Source organism: Schistocerca americana, chromosome 8, assembly GCF_021461395.2.
Source record: "Schistocerca americana isolate TAMUIC-IGC-003095 chromosome 8, iqSchAmer2.1, whole genome shotgun sequence".
In the NCBI taxonomy this organism is placed as follows: Eukaryota; Metazoa; Arthropoda; class Insecta; order Orthoptera; family Acrididae; genus Schistocerca; species Schistocerca americana.
Genome location: NC_060126.1, coordinates 285,253,011 through 285,276,892, shown reverse-complemented (window position 1 = coordinate 285,276,892; position 23,882 = coordinate 285,253,011). Strand labels below are relative to the sequence as shown.

Sequence of the window (23,882 nt, the reverse complement as noted above, 5' to 3'; positions counted from 1 at the left end):
CGATGTTAGCGTGCCCCACGCCATAAAGTGTCACGGCTGGAGCATTCCATATCTGTCCTAACTGGTTAATTAGTTACAGAAGGGTCGGAACGATGCAGTGTCTTGAAACACTAGCAACGAATGAATGAATGAATAAGTGGCAATATTTCGATTGATAAAGAAGGAAACCAAAGAATACTTCACCCACTCAGCGGTTAAACACAGCCACAGCTGTTAATATTCACTGTTTATTCGCATAGTACTACATACTACCTGTGAGTTGAGGGTTTCTGTTAATTTCTTAGTGCAGGAGTATTACGCTAGACTATTCCGCAGCTTTTATCCAGTGACCTTTTACGTCAGGCTGCCTGACGCGTCCGTGAGTAATGTTTCTGCAGCGATGGCCCAGGGATCATTTTCCAACCAGCGTGAGTGCTGCGTTCGTTCCCAGGCCTACCTCCGGCACCGTTCTGTAGCCCCCTCTGTCGGCAACGTAGTGCACCTCGTGGACCGACCCTTCCGGGTCCTTCCACTTGTAGGAACCGCTCACCGACAAGTCTCCGTCCGCCACGGCCCCATTCTCATCTCGCCTGCTACCGTCACTCAGAGTGAAGCTGAAAATGAAACAAGTTCACTTATTAAGCTGAGCAAAATAAAGGAATAGGCTAGTTGCATAGGAAGATTGAAGAAGGAGTTTAACACTGGCAGATGCATATGGAGAGTGTGCCATAACGAAACGGGCAACTCAACGCAGGAATAAGTTTGGAACATGTTCTCTCGTTCTACGTCTTTAGATAAATATAATAAAGAGACCGCTGAAAACATATCTATTATCGCGAACCATTGTGCCATATCTTTCGAGATCCTGAATAAAAATATGTGACCAAACATCAAGTTAGTAACACTACCGACCCTAATGGTGTGACATGGCCTAGAATAATTGTGTACTCTCATGTCGAACTACCACGTGCACTCGACCAGTTGAAGTCTCATTACAAATATTTGGAAGGGATGGAGTATCTAATCACTCGTACGCCAAAGAGCCAAAGAAACTGTTTGGCCTCACGGTAGGGAGAATTTGAATGTCTTTCTAGAACATCTGAACTCGATCCACCAGAACATTCGTTTTACGATGGAGGTGGAGAAGGATGGTTGCCTTCCCTTTCTAGACGTGTTGGTTAGGAGGAAGGATGATGGATCATTGGGACATGCAGTCTACAGGAAACGTACTCACACCGACTTGTACTTACAAGCTAATGGTTGTCACCATTCGGCTCAGCGTGAAGGGGTACTTCGTACCTTGGTACACAGGGCACATATCGTTTCTGACGCTGAGACTTTGCCAGCTGAGCTGTCCCATCTTGAAGTTACATTTCGTCAAAATGGTTACAGTGATAGACAGATTGAACGTGCGTTGCGCTATCGACCAACTGTACATCAGGTGATTGATGATAATTCTGAGTCAACACCTAAGTCTACTGCCTTCTTGCCTTACGTAGGAAACACGTCCAATAAGATCGGTCGTATTTTACGGAAATACGATGTGAAGTGTGTTTTCCGACCTCCATCTAAAATTAGAGCACTTTTGAGTTCCGTTAAGGATGATCTTGGACTGCGTAAGGCGGGTGTATATCGTGTCCCTTGTAGCTGCGGAATGGCATATATTGGTCAAACTATCAGGACCGTGGAGGACAGATGTACTGAGCATAAACGGCACACACGATTACAGCAGCCAAATAGATATGCTATTGCCGAACATTGCTTGGATACTGGTCACCCCATGTTATATAATAACACCGAGATATTGGCATGCACGTCCAGCTATTGGGACAGTGTGATTCGGGAGGCAGTTGAGATTAAATTAGCGAGCAACCTTGTTAACAGGGATGGAGGTTTCTGTTTAAACTCTGTTTGGAATTCGGCTCTCTCCCTCGTCAAGAAACAGAGGGACAGACTCAATGCTACCTCACCTGCGAAATCATAGTCTCACTATCGATAGCTCAGACTTTGGCCATCTTTGGTGGCACTAGTGTTCAGTGTGTGTGTGTGTTATCTTTCCTGCTTGGGTCCGAGAACCGAGGTATTAAATTTGCATGTACGCCGCCTGTCCGTTGCAGTTTGCCTTGAAAATGGCGGGGTGTTCTCCCGCCGAAATATCGGCGGTCGCTGAAAGTGTTACCTGGCTGAATTCCCGGAAGTTATTTGAAAACTGGTACGCCTGCCTAATATGGTGGAGGACCCCTGCGAGCACGCAGAAGTGCCACAGCAAGACATGGCATGGACCCGACTAAAGCCTGAAGTAGTGCTCGAGGGGCCGGCCGAAGTGGCCGCGCGGTTCTGGCGCTGCAGTCTGGAACCGCGAGACCGCTACGGTCGCAGGTTCGAATCCTGCCTCGGGCATGGATGTGTGTGATGTCCTTAGGTTAGTTAGGTTTAACTAGTTCTAAGTTCTAGGGGACTAATGACCTCAGCAGTTGAGTCCTATAGTGCTCAGAGCCATTTGAACCACTTTTAGTGCTCGAGGGAATTGACTCCATGAGTCCTGCAAGGCTGTCCATAAATCCGTAAGAGTACCTGAGGATGGAAATCTCTTTTGAACAGCATGTTGCAAGGTATCCCAGATATGCTAAATAATATTCATGTCGGGGGAGTTTTGTGGCCAGCGGAAGTGTAGGAACTCAGAAGAGTGTTCCCGGACTACTCTGTAGCAATTATGGGCGTGTGGGGTGTCGCATTGCCATACTGGAATTGCCCAAGTCCATCTCAATACACACTGGACATGAACAGATGCAGGTGATCAGACAGGATGCTTGCGTACGTGTCACATGTCAGAGTCGTATCTAGATGCATCATGGGTCCCATATCACTCCAACAGCACACGCCCCACAGCTTGAACAGTCCCCTGATGACATGCAGCGACCGTGGGTTCATGAGGTTGTCTCCATACCCGTACATGTCGATCCACTAGATTCAATCTCAAACTCATTTAATTCTTGATAACCTGCTTTTTTAGCAGCAGTAATCTATCTAACAACTGCGTCAGACACTTGTCTAAATAGACTTTGCCGATCGCAGCGCCGTATTCTGTTTACCTATCTCTGCATTTGAATACGCATGCCTATAACAATTTCTTTCGCACTTCGGTGTACATTCCTACTTTAAGCATTTTTATGTTTATCTGATATTATGTTGCAGAAATTTAGTGAGGCAGAAGGAAAAGCATGGTAGCCTGCATGCAAATTTGTAGCAAATTTTCGGGACATTAGAACTCAGTCCGAAGAAAATCCATTGGCGGACTCGGAGAAAAAGTGGATGAGAGAAAATGGCGAACTACGCATAATTTGCTGAAACTTACCATGAAAAGCACTTATTGTTAAAAGCGGAGAAATAACGCTGTCTATTAGCTCGTCTGCTCTTCATGTAGTTTTCTTGTTGTTGAGGCTCCTGAGAGGGAGCTCCTTATGGACGGAAAGCACTCGACAGCTCTAGTTATGTGATGACAGTAAAACAATAGATCAATACGTGATCTCAGTAGACTGTGCCAGAAGATAAGATTTATTCCAAGTTCTGTATAAGCATAGTGTTGTGCAGGGAATGACAGCGCATCTTATCATGGCGTTCGCGGTGTCCTAGCAGCAAACTCCGGTCCGGGAGGTCCTGGATTCATTCCGGATAGTGGTCAGCCAGCTATCAAATATGTACAGGGGTCTTTTCCGGAAGTAGAATGCGGCCCGGGCGCGGCCAATTAGTGGCTTCTAGTCATCGACTGCAATCTTAACATAAGTACGCCTGCCCTCACGTTCTCTAGCTCCTGCATATCTGCAATACGGACTGTACATACCGGCTGCTATCACTGCCGACCAACAGGCAACAGCAGGAAAGCCGATAAACTCGCACACTAAAGCTCAAATACACAGTCTACAGTGCGCTACACTGTGCACCCGGTGTATGACCTATTCGACGTTAGATTACGATTGTCTGAATTGTTAGAGGTACGCTGATTCTGGTCGAGAAGCGGACGCAGGTACCCGGCTGCAACCGCCAAATAACAATGTCCTCTCAACGTCAGAGGTTTCCGTCTGCATGATACCCACCACTAACTTGTCTAACCATTGCATGATCTGTGCAGATAGGAAGTAATCCGTTACTAGACATCTTACCCGACACAACTATCGCAAAGCTCTATTTTTCCCTTGCCTCTTACCATGCCAACCCCCCCCCCCCCCCCCCCTCCAAAAGGTTCAAATGGCTCTGATCACTATGGTACATAGCATCGGAGGTCATCAGTCCCCCCAGCTTAGAACTGCTTAAACCTAATTAACCTAAGGACAACACACACATCCATGCCTGAGGCAGGATTCGAACCTGCCACCGTAGCAGTCGTGCGGTTCCAGACTGTAGCGCCTAGAACCGCTCGGCCACTCCGCCCCCCCCTCCCCCTCTATCCTTCATCCTTCAAACCGCTACCCTTCAATCAATTTTCGACTCAATATATCTCCAGGTGAGAGCTTGTTAATGGTTAATCATAACCAGACGCATCCAAACTTCACAATACCCACATTCTGCGAAAGCCTCCATTACTGAACACTAACCCCTACGCAAAGATGGCAATAGACCTTTTGTATTGATCATCATGTCAGTGGGGGCGTGGAAGTCTGTAAGTGAGTAGCCTTTACTTGTGTGTGTGTTACCGGAAATATAAACCTGGGAATGCAAACTGTCAACCTAAATGTGCTACTTAACTCAAAAACCATACCCCTTACAAGAAACAAAAAAGAATCCTGTGTGTGTGAACACCGATCTCATTCATAAGCAAGGAAATAAGTAAACCAGTAATTTCACACTCAGTGGACTTGGCGAGTGCGAACTGTTTAAAATTCGTAACTGCATAGAGAAAACTGTAATGTTGACCTGCATAAGAACAAAACCTGAAACACACGAAAATTTCTACACTGTGATATGACCCTGTTAAAATAAAAAAAACTGACAGAACCTACATTGCAAAAAGGGAACGAAACAATTACAAAATACGAATCTAATCTGCCAAATGAAGTACTGCCAGAAGCAGCAACACGGCAAGACTGCTAAAAACTAGCTACAGTGGACCCAGGGAAACTGGGTTCATAGTGACTCAAACTTAGTACTGAAATTTCAGTTAGGAAGTTAGGAAGGAACTTATCAAAGAAAACAATTACTTTTGTTTACAAATACTAACACATCCAATAACATCAACGTAAAAGAGCCATCTTACAGGGGTTCCACCCTCCAATCTCATGAAGTCTAACATCAGGCTCCTGTCATATCCGAATGCCCCTCATATGTGGATACTGCACAATGCCATCAGCCGACCTCAGGAAGATTCACAATGAGGATCCCTCATAAGTCTGTCGGGGTCTGATAACACTATATCACACGAGTATGCCGCTTCTCCGTGTCGTTCAGAGTGATCTCTCAATATTCGACTCTGCACACGCCTGATAATAACATTTAACACATACAACACTGAGCAACTTTGATCGACGTTCTACCTGTGAAAGAAATTTCTAACTCGAATATCTCAAATGGTGTTTACGTGTATGAAGTTACATTGACTTCCGACCATTTGCTTAAGTTCTTTTAGCAGGGAGTGTACTTTAGAGAGATTACCCAATCTGCTGACAGGAATGGGGTGTGAACGAAAGAGGGTAATATTCAGACGAAGTTTCTTCCACCAAGCTCTATACGGCCTACGTATTTCACTATACATGTAAAACTACCTCCAGCGCCAGGGACTGATGCCATTGAAGTTGTTGAACTGTTCCAAAATGGTAGCTTGTTGGGAACTGATCTGCTGTGGTGCCGACATGACAGTATGAAGCGTTATAGCAACCAGGAACAGCTGAAACAAAACAAACAAATTAAACCACAGCTAAGTAGTAAGGATCTCGGCTGTAATCAGTGATAAAGTTTTAATGCATGGAAAACATGGTACGTCTTTTACTCATATCTCGTAGTTGCACAAAAAACAGAGAAATGACAGCTCTGTCTCTAATTTCAGATTCTCGCTAAGGCTGTTGCCACAGGGCACCAGTTAGTTAACGCTGACGTGGCGCTCCTTGAGTTTAGCGACGTCACTTCCTGCTATTTGACATTGAGGAGCCATTTCGTCACGTGAAACGCAAACAAAATCTGCGATATTTCGTCAAAGTACCACGTGAAGTAGGACCAATAGGAAACAAGAACGCTCACTATGTCACAAGCAGAAAGCAAGACGCAATGCTGTATTTTTCGTATTCGGTAGAGGTTATACGTTGTAACCTATGAATATATTGTGTGCTGGTTCTATTTCCAAGCACATTTAATGTTTCTAGAATGAATCGTTATTGGAACGGTACGATTTATTGCAACAAGCTTCATATTGATAGATAAAGAGTTTTCTTAGTTTCTTCACGTTATAGGTCGCGTGTTAAGACAGTGAGTCGTTTTAAAGGCAACTGCTCATTGAAGAATCATGAACACGTCCTTTTTAGGATTTCGTACAGCTAAGTGTCAATTGATAACATTATAACATAAAATACTCTTAGAGCATCAGCGTAGTGTAGTTGATTAAGGCATCACATTACGGATGCGACAGTGGATCAGAGGGGGTACGCATCGAGCTATATACATAACGTTTTTTTCACCTTCGTATTTCCTAAAAGCTTATGGGACTTTTCTATTAATAGAAATAATTTCTGTAGTATTTGATGTTACACAAATATTGCACTCTGTGTCAGTGTTATGCTTTGTTCTATTTGGCTTACTTCTGTAAGCTGATGTCCTTAGTGAGTGGACATGTATCTTTCGTTTTTGTCTTATTACAGCTTTGCGGATACTGAAGTTCTATTTGTGCTTACCACAGACAGAACAGCATGACCAGCAAACGGTCAAGAAAGGAAATGTGCGTTTTAATAGAGCTAATGCAAGAATTCTACGCGCATTCATTTTCATGAACGAACTGTATGATTTTTTTATTTATTTATTGTGTTTCAGTGCCCCATACGGGGCGTGCTGGCAGCAGTGTAGGCACCGCTCTTCAGCTGAGAGACAGTGATTACAGAACATGGAGACATTTAAAACAACATAAAGGAGGAAATACGGTGAAACATACATATGAAAGGGGGGACATAATGAAAAGAGCGTAAAAAATGGGGTGACTAAAAATTGTGATAAAGATCTAAAAACTGAAGACAAAAAACCACTCACTGTGATGAGTGAAAGAAACACAAGGCAAAATACGGCTGGAGCGTAACATTAGCGATGGGTGGCGTAGCACATAATAATTACTGACAGCAACACTATGTATAGGTCCAGCACATGATTAAAATCACAGCTCTTGACGTTACGGGAGAATAGCACCAAACACAGCACTTACGTAGCACTCCGACGAAGCTGAACAAACTGAGAGGATCTGCCAGGTGGATGGAGGCGATGGAGAAGGGAAGAAAGGGGGGAGGGGCGGTGCTAGAGGGGGTAAGAGGGGGGAATACGGGCGGGGGGCGGGCTCCCCAAAGGGGGCCGGGGAGGGAAGGACGGGGGAGGGAAACTGTCGAGGAGGTGGTGCAGAGACTCAGAGGAGGAAGGAGGAAAATCCGCTCTGGGAGAAGGAGCGGAGAGGAAAAGGGGGCTCTGAGGAGGGGGGAGGACAACAAGGCCAGCTACAGTTGGAAGGAAGGAACTGCATGATTTTAAAAGACAAGTATAGCTGACGACTGCTGCTCGAGAACACAGAGCGCAATGGAAATTGGAAATTTGTGGTAAGTGTTAAGGAACCAAACTGCTGAGGTCATCAGTCCCTAACCTTACACACGACTTAACCTAACTTAAACTAACTTATGTCAAAGACAACAGACATACCCATGTCCGCAGGAGGACTCGAACCTCTGACGGGGGGGGGAGAGCTGCACGAACCGTGACCCGGTGACCCGGCGCCTTAGACAGCACATCTACCTCCGACAGCACAATGTAACGTTGATTCTTTCACTGGTACAGATGTGACCTTCGCATTCTGTGCTGATCCAGTACCTTATCTCCTTTGTTATGGCTTTACTGCTCGCCGAATGGTGGTGCCTGTTTTAAGAGATGGCGTTCCAGCCTATATTACACATATAATCCGATTTTTTCGAAAACTATTAAGTGAAAAAAAGCTGATTTGCGCACATTGTATTGCTTCGTAGAGGACTAAATTTCTTACCGTTGTATGTCATATTTACTGTGCAGCATCAAGTTAAGTAAAACAGGGCGCGAGATTAAGGATTTCACAGAGGTAAAAACCCATTGCGTATACTGCACTTTTCATATGGTTAAATTCAGCCCAGACATTCCAGGACATTAAATGTAGATAAGATATCGAAATTTCGTGAACAATTGAGAGTAGAAGATTATCTTCTTTTACTCTCCAGTTATTGGATCTCCAAAGGACGCACCTATTCAGGTCCTTGCACACCACGAATTATGTGGTCACAAAAATCATCATATCTCTTAAACTACTGGAGATGTGGGAATGATGCTTTTTGAAATGATAGCATGCCATGAGGCACTTGTGTTTTATGTTAAATTCATGAAGCTTTTTTATTCACCGAAATATGGAAGTAACTCGTCCCCAGCGTGAGAGGTCGGCTGCTCAGGACGCATTTAGATGTCAATAGCATTACAGGGAAACCCAAGCGGGGCGCACTACACTTCCGTAACAACAAGGATAATGCGTATCAGGACGCGTTAACACTCTCACAGTGACGAAAGTGATAAAAAGCTAGTGCCACGTGCGAACGGCGCCGTGTGCTTCTAGTGAATTTGTAAATCCCACCTGAATGCATATCAACGTTAGCTGCCTCGTCCCATGCGCCGAGGGCTTAATAGCAACTTTGTGTGACGTGTGCATTTAAATACGGTGAAGTGTCGATAACATGGAAGCCAGTAGTGGTAACATATGTGGTGCTCTTACCAGGAAAATGCTTTACAGGGACGCTCTGAAGAAATTCGTGGATGATGTGGATAACTACGACTCAGGTAAAGATCCTGAATATGTTTTGAGCAAAATGCGCATGAAAAGTTGTTTCCTAACAGGTAAATGTGAAAGAAGAAAACAATATTGTGTACCTTGCCACGGTTTACGTGAAATTCTGTGACAGCGTGATGGTACAAATATTAAGGTCCAACATTAATATTCCGGAAGGAATTTTTCACTCTGCAGCGGAATGTGCACTGATACGAATAGTTTAAAACTGTGTGCTGGATTAGGACTCGAACCAGAGAACTTTGAATTTCACGGGAAAGTGGTCTAACAGCTAAGCTACATGAGCACGACTAACGAATAATCCAGCACCTTATCTCCTTTGCTCGAATACTCGCAGAACTTCTCCTGCATACATTGCAGGATTAGCACTCCTAGACGAAGGAATACTGTGGGGACATGGCTAGCCACAGCCTGGTAGTTTGTTTCCAAAATGACATTTTCACTCTGCATCCAAGTGGGCGCTGATATGAAGCTTTCTAGCAGATTAGAACTGTGTGCAGAACTCGAACCCCTGAAATTTGGAATGTGTCAGATAAGGTTTGTGGAATTTTGAAGGTATCGGATATGGTTCTTATGGAATTTATGAACCTTTTATCCTTCAGATGTGGAACCTTTTGCTCTCATGACAACATTGGGGTGACGATGCCCTCAGATGAGTAAGCGATTTTATGTTTTACACCAAATAATGAAATTTAAATGTTCAGAAACCAGTCGTGTGCACAAAAGAAGATTGTTGACTAAGCAACTGTTGCGCGGTTTCTTCATTATACAAAATGGTCTTACACAGTTGCGGCTATCCCATAAGAAAAGCTCTTGGAAACAAAGAGTGTCGTTTATTTAGGTGCAAATGTTAACGATACTGTACAGTGTTATAAGAACCACTATTTGCAAAGAAGGAACATAAATCGTTCAGGAATAATTTCATTATAGCCCTACGTGGCTAAATGGAATATATCTTGTTAGTAAATTAAGTACGAAACAATAGGAATGTTTCCGGGAGTTTTGCTAATCGTCTTCTCCAGTACTAACAGTCATTGGTAATTGCATTACAGTACTGAGCATTCAAGAGTACAGAATAAGGCTGCAGAACATGAGAGGTGAAGCTCATTTTCAGCTGATGCTAAAATATGCAACAACAAGGAAGAAATGAGAGCGGGTTCGTGAACTGATGTTTGATCTACTCACAACAGGGAACTGTGACGAGATAATAATGACTATGTAACTTAGAGGAACAGTGAGATGATTATTATTACCTAATAATAATCGTACGGCAGTTACACAAGACTCAAGACTTTAGAAATACGAATAAAGTACTTGAGACCACTGATTGTACAAGTCGCTATGCACACGTTACGAAGCAAACACGTGTCCGTTTGTGCACTCTATTTGAAAACAATAGCAAATTTTTTATCGCAGGTGTTCATTGCGTTACTAAAAAAATTCACTTACAAGCATTGAAAACTTAGTAAACTACCCATACTTAGTAAAGTATTCATTCCACAGCAAAGTTTTTATTATTGTCACCAACTTTCCTCATGCTATTTACCAACCAACTGATCTGCACTCTCGTATATCGTACAGCGTTGCCCCTTTGAGCAACTTTATGCTGTCTTTTGCATGCTCACAAAAAATTGTCGCCTTTGCAAATACACTGATGGTCTTTAAAACTCACAACGCCGTATTACCAGCATCACATTGCTTAATGAACATGAAGGAAGATTACCGCATGCAGTTTATCGTTCCGCGATGTTGCTCCCACGACTTTAATGTGAGTATGTAAAAGCTGTATTGAGGAGAAAAATCCAGTCAACTTAATGCAGGAAAACAACGACCCAAAACGACTAGCGCCGTAAACGGCATACGCGTTGCTTTCTCGGTCGTACATGTTCGTGCAGCCGTGTCACATACGTTAAAATACGACATAAGCTTGTTAGCAGTACGTTAAAAATCTACACGGCCAGAACAACGAAGGCTGCAGCACCAGGGGGTGTCAGCGTGATGACTGTTGTTGCTGCCCCCACTGAGGTGACTGCAGAGAGAGAAGCGGCGACGACACGAAAATGGTGGTCACAAACACAATACTAGACGCAGCTGTGGTACCACGCTGTGTCTTCAGACGAGTCTCAGCGCTGCTTATCGCATTACGGTAAACATGCCAGACTAGGAGAGCACATGTCATCAGATTGCATTCGTGTTCATAGAATTGTTCAAAATGGTTCAAATGGCTCTTAGCAGTATGGGACTTAACATCTGAGGTCATCAGTCCCGTAGACTTAGAAGTACTTAAAACCAACTAACCTAAGGATGTCACACACATCCATGCCCATGGCATGACTCGAACCTGCGACCGTAGCAACAGCGCGGTTCCGGACTGAAGCGCCTAGAACCGCTCGGCCACAGAGGGCGGCGTCGAATTGTTAAGGGCCTAGGCCCAAGGTTGGATGCACAGTCGGCCGGGGTGGCCGAGCGGTTCTAGGCGCTAGAATCTGAAACCGCGCGATGGCTACGGTCGCAGGTTCGGATCCTGCCTCGGGCATGGATGTGTGTGATGTCCTTAGGTTAGTTAGGTTTAAGTAGTTCCAACTTCTAGGGGACTAATGACCTTAGAAGTTAAGTCCCATAGTGTCCCGAGCCATTTGGATACACAACATCCCTGATTCGCACAACCGATGACCGGTAACTTGGTCAGTAGGGGTGTCAAGGCCGGTGGGTGTGCTAAATCTACAAGAGATTCATTGCGCAATCCCGCAACATAGTAACTGAAGTTTCAACATTGCCCGTGTTCTCTCAACCTACCTCTGTACAGAGGGTATTCGAATTTTGCCCTGGCCGGCACATTCTTCCCATATCTTACCTGCAGAAAACACCTGACCACGGGCTGGCGAGAGATTAACAAGTCATAGCTCTCCAGTCGCCACAGATGACATAACCGCATTTGTGATCCGCGCTCAGTTGGGCTCGATGCCTACTCAGGTTAGAGACAGTGTTGCTGCCAGAACCGGAAGATCTATGGGTTAAATTTTGTTCCGTTCATATTCTCAAACCACCCACAAATATAATATATTTTTCCTAGTATACTGAATACACATAATAAGCAATATTTCACTATTTGCTACCCTCCGTAGTATTGTGATTTTAAAAGCCAATCGTGTACATTCGTGTTATGTTCTCCAGAGTCTTGTAATTTCTAGCACCCACATAAGTCTACAGCAAGACTTCGCTTCAAAAGGAACTGGACAAATAACGAACAACTGTGAAACTTGATCACCCGGGCATTTGAAGCTAATAACAACAAACTCTGTGAAAGCTGACTGACTCTTTAGTCACTGATGAATAATGTTTGATTTCTGATTTCCGAGAGCCACAGTTTCGACCACACTTTATGTGTTGTAGTTGCTAAAGTAATTAACGATCTCTACCGACTAGTTTGCTGAATCTGGTGAGTTTCAGTTGTTTATTTACGTCATCCAAGAGACAGTAACTCGCACACGCATTTTCCTTTTTAGATTCACAAGAAATCTGTCTTGTCCGACAAACTTGGTGAAATTTAGTTTGGGTTAGTTATTTGCGTATTCTACTAGTAATACACTGAGGAGCCAAAACACTATGACCGCCACATAGCCCTAAATTGCATGCCATCTGGTTATGTTGTAGCAGGTCACGCGTTGAAGGAAGTACAAGGCGACGTCAGAACGCCGTAAAAAGAGAATCAGTGCTCAGAATGACGTTAAATTTGAACGAAATATTATCTATGGACAATGAAAGTCTCTGAACAAAAACAACTAACGAAAATTTTACCACAAGATGGCACTATGAGCTGTAGTCTATGCAGAGCAAACGGCGCGATCTACACGGCTGCTCCTGAGTTTTGGTCTGAGACGCTCGGCATGAACGCAGGATCGCGCGCTGCTGGTAAAGCTCTTTTACAAGAATGGTGATTGTACGCCAGCAGCTCTGCAGAAGGTCTGGAAGCTTAAGTATTCGAAAAGAGGTTCTTTTGAAGAGCGATGTGGCAGAAAGACGAAAACAACCGAGGCGATGTCATTAGAAGATGTGGCCACAGCACTGTAGGAGGGGCCGAGCGGTGGTGTGCTAACGTGCAGTGCACAGGCATTTGCCCGAAATTTGTACATTCCTGTGAGCACAACGCATAAAATTCTACGAAACATCCTGCAATGCTATCCATACAAAATTACCTATGTTCAGGAGTTGCTTCGTGGTCAGCTGGCGGTAAGACAAACGTTCACCCCAGAATTCCTTGCTTGCGTGGAAGTGGACACTGAATAGCCACAGAAGACTCTCTAGATAGTCGGAACCCGTTTCCATCTCCAGGGACATGTCAGTATACAAAATTGCGGAATGTGGACAACGAAAAATCCGCTCGCACATCATCCGGTACGGATTTGTCCTGAAAAGGTGACTGTGTGGTGCGCGTCCACGGCATCGTTTATCTTAAGGCCATATTTTGTCGAGGAGATAGGTCCTTTGGGTGGATGTGTGGGTAGGGCCATTTTTATGCAGGACGCTCTCCTCTGCACATTGCATACCCAGTGAAGCAGCTACTGCAGAGGGATTTTGGAAATGATGAAATTATCAGCCGTCATTTCCCTACAGCCTGTCCGTCCAGATCACCTGGTCTTAATCCGTGTCAGTTCTGGCTGTGGGATTATCTGAAAGATAAACGTACCTGACCTGAAGGCTCATATTGCGGAACGCATCCTGATCGCCTCCCTTGAGATACTCAGATCTGCTGTCGCACTTGCTCTTCCTCGATTTCAAACTGTGACAGAAAACGGGGGACAGCAATAGAAGTTGAACATATCAAATCTGACACAATTTTATAAAGCTGAGGTGGCTGTACTTACATTCTGTAATTGCGTTAACGAACGTTTGCTGGACTTCAGCCTATAACAATGTTTAACATTTCAAAATGTCATTCTTGCCTTTTATGCGTTTTTGGCCTCATGACAATTTGAACCCGATTTTTCCCATCCGATATTTGTACCGCCTTGTCGTGTGGATGGTCTTATCTAAGTATCAGTGCGCAACTATTTAATGTCAAACTTGATACATCATGCACATTTCACAGCACGGTTGGTTTATTGCCCAACTCACACCGTAAGCGTCGTATTGCGATTCACCTGTCATTTGTACCGGAAGCCATTTTCGTTATGACGGTTACAGTGCCAACTAGTGGGATATTTTCGTTACCTTTCTTGTTTCCACAATGTTTCCCCCTTCTTCGATAATTTTCAGTTGAAGTATGACGTCAATCTGAGAAGTAGTATGTTTTTCACAACGTTTAGAAATTGGAATGATGAGATTTAACTTCTGAGGTCATCAGTCCCCTAGAACGTAGAACTACTTGAACCTAACCAACCGAAGGACATCACACACATCAATGCCCGAGGCAGGATTCGAACCTGCGACTTTAGCGGTCACGCGGTTCCAGACTGTAGCGCCTAGAACCGCTCGGCCTCCCCGTCCGGGTTAGAAATTGGAACTTTAATTATAATTACCCAGTACACATCCTGAACAGAGGCAAGTGAGGAGTCATTCTATCGAGGATACGAGCCGCAGACGGGGAAGTTCACTGACATACGTGACTTTAACATGGGTCTCATGGGTAAGGGCAAGGAATGGGAATCAGGAACGGCAGATCGCTTTCTTGCGCGCTATCGGTGTGAGCAGCTTGGGAAAATTATTGATGGGCGATTAAACGATGAGTTGGAGATCGAATACTTGTCCTCTGCGTATAGCAGGATGAGCGGTGGTCTGTGGCAGATATGACGATAGAGCACAGTGTTGACGCACACAGATGTGTTCCAGAGCAGACGTCTAGTGCACAATGTAGGACTCTGAATTTGACATTCGACCACGTCTAGGCTTTTCCATGTTGATCCAACGATGTCCACATTTACAATTTCAGTTCGCATGAGATCCTCGAGATTGTACCGTAGTTCAACGGAAACGCGTCAACTGGTCGGACGAACTACGTTTCCAGTTACTTCAGGTTTGTTGTTTGTGCGCTTACATCGACATGCAGGGGAACAGGTGCCCGAAACATGCACTGCGCCACAGAGAAGCGGATGGATGGGAGCAGTTTTATGTTGTTGGGGGTATTCACCTGGGATTCCGTTGGGCCTGTGGTAGTAATAGAAGGCAAAACGGCAGCTGTGGACTACCTCATGATTACAGTGGATCAGCTGCATTTATTCACTATTAATGCCTTCCTCGATGGCAATGGCATGATCTAGTGGGATACCTACCGCGCTACACTGGTTTTTGAGGAGCATTATAGTGAACTGAACAGAGTCCTTGGCAAAGAAATTCTCACCGTATGAAGCGGTTGAAACTCTCCTGGGACTTTACTGGCTACAAGCTCTGCGCACTAAGCGTACGGACCTGTAATAAACGATAATTGCCTTATGTGCACATAGACATCTCGTGCCACACACTCCAGAAATTTACGAAGCAGTGGTGGTCGGTTACCAGAGGCTAATGTGCTACGGCATACTGTGAATATCTTACTAAAATTACGCCATTGCAGTTCGAACGCGAACCAGAAATTCAAAAAACTACTGGCCGCTACACTACAGCACATTGACGTTATTTTGCATGAGCCGCCACTGCTACCAAGCACTTACTGTATCCATGCCACACAGAATGACCACTGTATTGCTCTCCGGAGGTGTACCAGCAACATATTGAGCAGATCGTCAACATGTATTACCTACTTGTGGCTACGATGTAGGACACGTATTTATTTCTACAAATATATAGAATTTTCTCAGTGGAAATGAGGCAAGATAAAGACATATTACGTAATTATTTTTACATTAATCTTAAACTAAATTTAAATTTAATAATTGTGGTGTTTCAGAATGTAGTATTGGAATAACAGGAGTTGTCAATGAAAATTTAATTGCATTTGTTTTCAGCTTAGTTGAGTACCTCTGAATGGTGTTCAGCTGTTGGTGGCCGCTGCTATTGTTTCCATAATGTTGTCACTTTCTTAAGATAAATGATCGTAAGACAGTAAATAGACCGCGAGTCTGTTGTTAGCATACATTGTCTGCGTGGAATTCCAAATGACATTAATGTAGAGCAATATGCCAAGTTATGTTTTCCTCGTCGAAATGAGCGCCGAATTAAATTATTATCAACGTCAGCACCAGACATATATATATTCACTAGCTTTTCAGAAGCGCTTGCTAGAAGTCTTCATTTCAGAAATGAACTGATTTCTGTTCGTAGGTTTTGATGTGTGTAATACACACAAATTTCTAACAATTTGAAACATATGTCGTAGTCACAGGGAAATTCTTTAGCTTCGTGGTACATCCAGACCGAGCACAAAAAAATTATCACCCCATTAATTCATATGTAAGAATATACTTTACCAAGTTTAGTGACATGACTATCAAAGTGCTACCTGAAACACTGAGAAGTAGAATTCTTATAGAGACTACCAGTAATAAATCGCAAGACGACCACGTTAAACGTTTTTCGTGAAGTAGGTAGATATCGAAGAACCACCCAGCAGATTAATCGACTTTTCCTTATTTCGGTTTACTGGCCGCTGAACGTGCACAACAGATTTCTGGGTTCTCGAGTCAGAAGTCTCTGTATGCTGTTCATTGTCCGATATATCGCTATCAAAGCGCTTGTTATTCCCAACCGTCGCATTGAAACCTTGTGTGTACTGAACTGAGCTGTCGAACAAGAATCTCATTTACTTAAACGCTTGAGCCCTTCCGTTACCCTGTTTGCTAAAGTGAGAACATTAACATGGTTCATTTGTAATACTCCTGCACCTACACACCTACATAACCTGCGAGGTGGGGGAGGGTTCCCTGTGACAGCAATATGGTTGTTTCCTTTCCCGCTCCACTCGCAGATAGAGGGAGGGAAAAACTAATGTCTATATATCTCCGAATCATCAACAATTTCTTGTATCTTACCCTCGTGTTCCTTATACGAAATGTATGTTGATGGCATTAGGATCGTTCTGTCATCAGCTTCAAATTCCGGTTCTCTAAATTTCCTCAATGGTGTCCCTCCAAAATAACGTCGCCTTCCTTCCAGGGATTCCTGTTTGGAATAGAGGTCGAGGTGGCGAAGTGATTAGCACACTGGACTCACATTCGCGAGCACGAGGTTCATACTCGGGCTCGACCACCCATAATTAGGTTTTCCGTGATTTCCCTAAATCGCTGAAGTCAAATGCCGGGATGGTTCGTTTGCAGGGGTACGGCCGATTTCCTTCCTCATCCTTGACACAATCAGGGCTTATGCTTCGTCTCTAATGATCTCGTTCTCTACTGGATGTTAACCTTAATCTTCCCTTCCTTCCCATTTCAGTTCTCGAAGTATCTCTGTAACACTTGAGTGTTGTTCGTATCTACTGGCAACAAAACTAGCAGCCCGCCTCTGAATTGATTCGATGTCTTCCTGGAATCTGACCTCGTGCAGATCCCTAACATTCGAGCTGCGCTCAAGAGCAGGTCGTACTAGCGTCATATATGAGGTCTGATTTACAGACGAATCACCCTTTTCCAAAAGTCTCTCAATAAACCGAAATCGACCATTCGCCTCCCTTACCACAATCCTGACATTTACGTTCCATTTCATATCGCTTTGCAACATTTCTCTCAGATATTTAAACGACGTGACTGTATTAGTCAGGACACTAGTAATTCGACACTACAGACTGTATTCGAACATTACGGGCTTGTTTCCTTACTCATCCGCATTAACTTGCGTTTTTCTACATTCAGACCTAGCTCTCATTCACTACACCAACCAGAAGTTTTGTCTTTCTCGTATCATTCTACAGTCACTCACCTTCGACACCTTCCAGTACTCCACAAAATATCATCAGAAAACAACCGACGATTGCTGTCCATCCCGTCCGGCAGGTGAGTTATGTGTACAGAAAATAGCAGCGGTCCCGTCGCACTTCACTGGGATACTCCTGACGATAATCTTGTCTTTGATGAACGCTCGCCATCGAGGACAATCCTACGGGTTCCTTCACTTCGAGCTACCTTCCTTAACAGCCCACTGTGCGGTACCGCGTCAAAAATTTTCCAGGTATCTGAGAATATGGAATCTGTTTGTCTCCATATCAAATGTAATACCAAAGAATGAAGTAACAGGTAAAGGTGTCCAGGACTTCCTAAGGAAAGAATGGTGTAAAATACTAACAAATTCGATACTGGGAACAAAATGCAAGCCATGCATACACGCAGTTATATAGCATTACGAACGAAGACAAGGTAGTATAGACAATGTAAGGGAATCTCGTTTCCACTAATTTATAAAATATGAGACTTTCACATTTAGTACATACACAAAGTTCACGCAGCCGCAGAAGTATTTTAGGTTAAGACCTCAAAACCACGAAAATTTGTAATGGGACTTACACATACGCTAGAATATTCAGTTGTCATTTACAGTTTTCTTCCTTGTAATGTTGTGATCAATTACTTTAAGCTTTTTTTGAAAATGTTTAGTTGTGAAACGTGTTATGAGGACGTTAATTTAACATTTCCCTTCATTTTAAAATTTTTCTACTTTAAAAGCTTCTTATTAAAGTTTTCCACTTTAAACTGTGTTATTTTATCCTACTGGAAAACAAAATGTGTTAATTTACTGCCTGTGAAGATGAAATTCTGTTTTACTTTAAGACAAAGCTGCAAGTCTAACAAGAAGAAAGGTCGGTTACTTAAGATTCCTTACATTTAATCTATGTCCTTTTCTTTATTATTTTCATATCTACAAGAAACACACAATTAACTGAAGGCAGAAATACTGTCGTCACATACCAGAAACTTTCGTTTCGAAAAATTTAGTTAAAAATAAGACAGAAGATAGCTCAGTCGGCGAAAGGCAAATGTTCGAGGCTTCTATTTCCGGTCCGTCACACAGTTTCAACTTACCAGGGGGTATTATAACCACATTTTTAAAGGAGCATAAGTTGGTTGTACTAGCAAAAAAATATTGAAATGTGTGTGAAAACTTATGTCACTTACCTGCTAAGGTCATCAGTCCCTAGGCTTACACACTACTTAACCTAAATTATCATAAGGACAAACACACACACCCATGCCCGAGAGAGGACTCGATCCTCCGCCGGAACCAGCCGCACAGTCCATGACTGCAGCGCTGAGACCGCTCGGCTAATCCCGCGCGGCGGTTGTACTAGCAGGACCGTATTTCGGACCTATAGGCATCCCCCGGGTGAACCTGTCGTGAGCTCAATAGCAGGCGAAATTTCGTGATAGCGAACACTCAAAGACTACTTTTTAGAGCAATATTAGAAAAAAAAGACTCATACACAGCATACAAGGGCGATGCACTTGAGGACAATATTATGGAAATGGAAGAGGATGTAGATGAAGATGAAATGGGAGATACGATACTGCGTGAAGAGTTTGACAGAGCACTGAAGGACCTGAGTCGAAACAAGGCCCCCGGAGTAGACAACACTCCATTGGAACTACTGACGGCCTTGGGAGAGCCAGTGCTGACAAAACTCTACCATCTGGTGAGCAAGATGTATGAAACAGGCGAAATACCCTCAGACTTCAAGAAGAATATAATAATTCCAATACCAAAGAAAGCAGGTGTGGACAGATGTGAAAATTACCGAACAATCAGTTTAATAAGTCACAGCTGCGAAATACTAACACGAATTCTTTGCAAACAAATGGAAAAACTAGTAGAAGCTGACCTCGGGGAAGATCAGTTTGGATTCCGTAGAAATACTGGAACACGTGAGGCAATACTGACCTTACGACTTATCTTAGAAGAAAGATTAAGGAAACGCAAACCTACGTTTCTAGCATTTGTAGACTTAGAGAAAGCTTTTGACAATGTTGACTGGAATACTCTCTTTCAAATTCTAAAGGTGGCAGGGAGCGAAAGACTATTTACAACTTGTACAGAAACCAGATGGCAGTTATAAGAGTTGAGGGACATGAAAGGGAAGCAGTGGTTGGGAAGGGAGTAAGACAGAGTTGTAGCCTCTCCCCGATGTTATTCAATCTCTATATTGAGCAAGCGGTAAAGGAAACAAAAGAAAAATTTGGAGTAGGTATTAAAATCCATGGAGAAGAAATAAAAACTTTGAGGTTCGCCGATGACATTGTAATTCTGTCAGAGACAGCAAAGGACTTGGAAGAGCAGTTGAACGGAATGGATGGTGTCTTGAAGGGAGGATATAAGATGAACATCAACAAAAGCAAAACGAGGATAATCGAATGTAGTCGAGTTAAGTCGGGTGATGCTGAGGGTATTAGATTAGGAAATGAGACACTTAAAGTAGTAAAGGAGTTTCGCTATTTGGGGAGCAAAATAACTGATGATGGACGAAGTAGAGAGGATATAAAATGTAGACTGGCAATGGCAAGGAAAGCGTTTCTGAAGAAGAGTAATTTGTTAACATCGAGTATAGATTTAAGTGTCAGGAAGTTATTTCTGAAAGTATTTGTATGGAGTGTAGCCATGTATGGAAGTGAAACATGGACGGTAAATAGTTTGGACAAGAAGAGAATAGAAGCTTTTGAAATGTGGTGCTACAGAAGAATGCTGAAGATTAGATGGGTAGATCACATAACTAATGAGGAAGTATTGAATAGGATTGGGGAGAAGAGAAGTTTGTGGCACAACTTGACCAGAAGAAGGGATCGGTTGGTAGGACATGTTCTGAGGCATCAAAGGATCACCAATTTAGTATTGGAGGGCAGCGTGGAGGGTAAAAATCATAGGGAGAGACCAAGAGATGAATACACTAAGCAGATTCGGAAGGATGTAGGTTGCAGTAGGTACTGGGAGATGAAGAAGCTAGCACAGGATAGAGTAGCATGGAGAGCTGCATCAAACCAGTCTCAGGACTGAAGACCACAACAACAACAACGCAGCATTTAAGCTATTTAATTTAATTGCGTCTTATTTGCTATACAATTTTCGATGGTTTTGAAGTTATGAGTATAGATAGTGAAAAGAACAGGATTTATTAAGGCATTATATGTGAACGTTTAAACTGCTGCCCGCAACTCGTATATTACAAAGAAAGAGCAAGTAGGAATTCTAGTTCATGCAAAATTTCCTACTACAGTTTCGAAAATTACATGTCGTAGCTATAAGCAAGCATGCTTGTAAGGCAAATTGAAGATAGCAAAAGGAATGTAACAAGTAAGCAAAATTTACTCATCTATACTTAATCATTAAGTAATATTTGATTACATAATTTCTCAAACAGCAAGCATTAAAGTAAAAGTTTCTAATAGGCTCTTAAGTGTTCTAATTTTTGATGTCTTATTGGAGTGGCAGCGACCGTATTTAACAGCATAACAAAACATTCGGTATAGATCGCATCGAATATTCATTGTTGATTTTGGTAACCCGTTTCAGTCAAGAGTGGCCATCATTTGGCCAGAGACCCCTTAATGACGTGTGGGGGCCGACTCACGGACCTGCAGTACGCACCAAAACCTACCAGCCGAGAATTGCACGATGAACACTTTTTCTGTTAGCGTTACTTAAGTTGATAACAATATTAGTTACGATCAGTATTAATTGTTTTCGTTATAGGCTTATTTAGTTTGCGCCTTGACTTCATACTAATGAAGACTCTAATAACGCAACATGAAATACCAGAATTTCTTTAACAATTCTTGTAAAACTCTTTTTGATTTTACCAGTTGAATTGTTAAGCGTTTTACGGGCGCCACTCGAGTGAGTGCGAAGTTATAGTGCTGAACGCCGATCAGTTGTGCACTGAAAGATTCATTCGAATGAGTCCGCATAAAATAATTATGTCAACGTATTTAATGATTATAATGGGCCCTTCACTACAATATTAAAACAAAGAATCTATTAATTTTACATTTTTGTGCTGGCTACTTCTGTATCCGGATGATTAGTAAGAAAAAAAAAGTGAGAGAGAACTGGAAGCAGAGGAGAAAGCTTACCGCTGGAGTGCTCATTATCCGTGCAACGTTGCAGGACGTGTCGACAAGTGTAAGGCAGGTATGAGCAGCACCGGTTCACGGGGCTTCTTTTATAGGGTCGCTCTGTGAAGGTTTTCATGACGCAGCTCTGTTGTAGACGAAACACCGCTGCTGCTTCTCGAAACTGCGGTATTGGCGGACGAATTCACTGTGCACATTGGCCAGGAGAGAGATACGGACGTACCCAAGGTCACAGTTCTGGGCGATGTTGCGTTGTATGCATGGGAGATAAGCTCAGGAGAGATCTCAGAACAGTAGAACAGTATTGTGTCAGCTGCGATATTTTATATGTAAGTACGAGTGCCAATGTGAAAATAGTCAGATGCCTGCGTTGTAGTTTTCAGTCCGAAGACTAGTTTAGCTTGCATATCGTGTGCAACCCTCTTCTTATCTGCGTGACTAACACAGCTTGCATCCATGTGAACCGTCTTACCGTACCGTGGTCAAGCCTTGGTTTTCACATGGACCTATCACACTCCACACTTCGTTCCACTGCCAATCTGACGATTCCCTCATCTCTCAAAATTTGTGGTAGCAACCAATCCCTTCACCTGCTTTACTTATGCAATAAAATCGCAGTGTAGTCTGATGCTGTTTGTATTTCCTGTGTGATGGTCTAGATACATGTCCTCCTATTACACATTACGACTCCCTTCAACCGTTGGCAGTCTTTGTCAGTCAACAGACGAGCCGGCCTCTGTGTCCGAGCGGTTCTAGGCGCTTCAGTCCGGAACCGCGTTGCTGCTACGATCGCAGGTTAGAATCCTGCCTCGGGCATGGATGTAAGTGATGACCTTCGTTTAGTTAGGTTTAAGTAGTTCTAAGTCTAGGGGACTGATGACCTCAGATGTTAAGTCCCATAGTGCTTGGAGCCAGTTTTCAACAGACGAGGTCAACCTCTATGCTTTTGTGCTGTACTTGCCCCTTTCGTTTCCACTTCACTATCACATCGGAAACACTACACCTAGGGATGTTTCGGAGTGTGGAAATTTCGCTTACAGACGTGTGACACAAGTGACACCCAGTCACCTGACCACGTTCGAAGTCTGTGAGTTCCGCTGAGCACCCCATTCTGCTCTCTCACGATGTCTAATGACTTCCGAGGTCGCTGATATGGAGTACCTGGCAGAAGGTGGCAGCACAAATCGCCCAATATGCACCTAATATGAGAAAGGTATGTCCTTGGTGGTGTCCGAATACTTTTGATACATAGTGTACATTGCCCGCACAGTCGAGCGTATTCGATGCCACTCATTCCTCTGACCCATCTCGCAGAAAAGCCATTGTTTTATGTTTCACTTCATTTCCACTCTGCGAAATTTTCACATTCCGTTGCATGACATCACTTTTTATCGGTTCTCATGATCCTGTTATACCAATACCAATGTATACGCTTTTTTTAAGAGTCGATGAGTGGCTGAACGTCCTGTACAACTTGTAACTCCCAAGGGATTCACCTTCGATTTTCATGCGTCGCTAGTTCTTAAACATGAATACGGGTCCTAAAAATTTACAAACAGCCTATTGAATGCGAGTTTGCAAAAGGCCAATGATGTTTGCGGTATTCGATGGCCCAGATATTGGCTGCTAACGGCAACAGGGGGTGGGACTGGAGTTATGCAACAGTCAACACAGCATGAGGCTACGGAGCGTATTTGAACTGCTCAGTCGACGAGTAAAAATGGTTCAAAAGGCTCTAAGCACTATGGGACAACATCTGAGGTCGTCAGTCCCCTAAACTTAGAATGAATTAAAAATAACTAACCTAAGGACATCACACACATCCATGTCCGAGGCAGGATTCGAACCTGCGACCGTAGCAGCAGCGCTGATCCGGACTGAAGGGCCTA

General features: G+C 43.5%; 1 protein-coding gene across 1 annotated transcript; it reads right to left on the bottom strand.

Moving 5' to 3' along the window:
• Positions 1 to 213: 213 nt before the first annotated feature.
• On the bottom strand, positions 214 to 22,136 carry LOC124545398. The gene is made up of 3 exons (XM_047124315.1): positions 21,994 to 22,136; positions 5,736 to 5,857; positions 214 to 593 (listed from the first exon to the last, which is right to left on the bottom strand). The coding sequence occupies exons 1-3, from the start codon at positions 22,006 to 22,008 to the stop codon at positions 392 to 394; spliced, it is 339 nt and encodes a 112-aa protein (XP_046980271.1). The 5' UTR covers positions 22,009 to 22,136; the 3' UTR covers positions 214 to 391.
• Between the last annotated feature and the right edge of the window lie 1,746 nt (positions 22,137 to 23,882).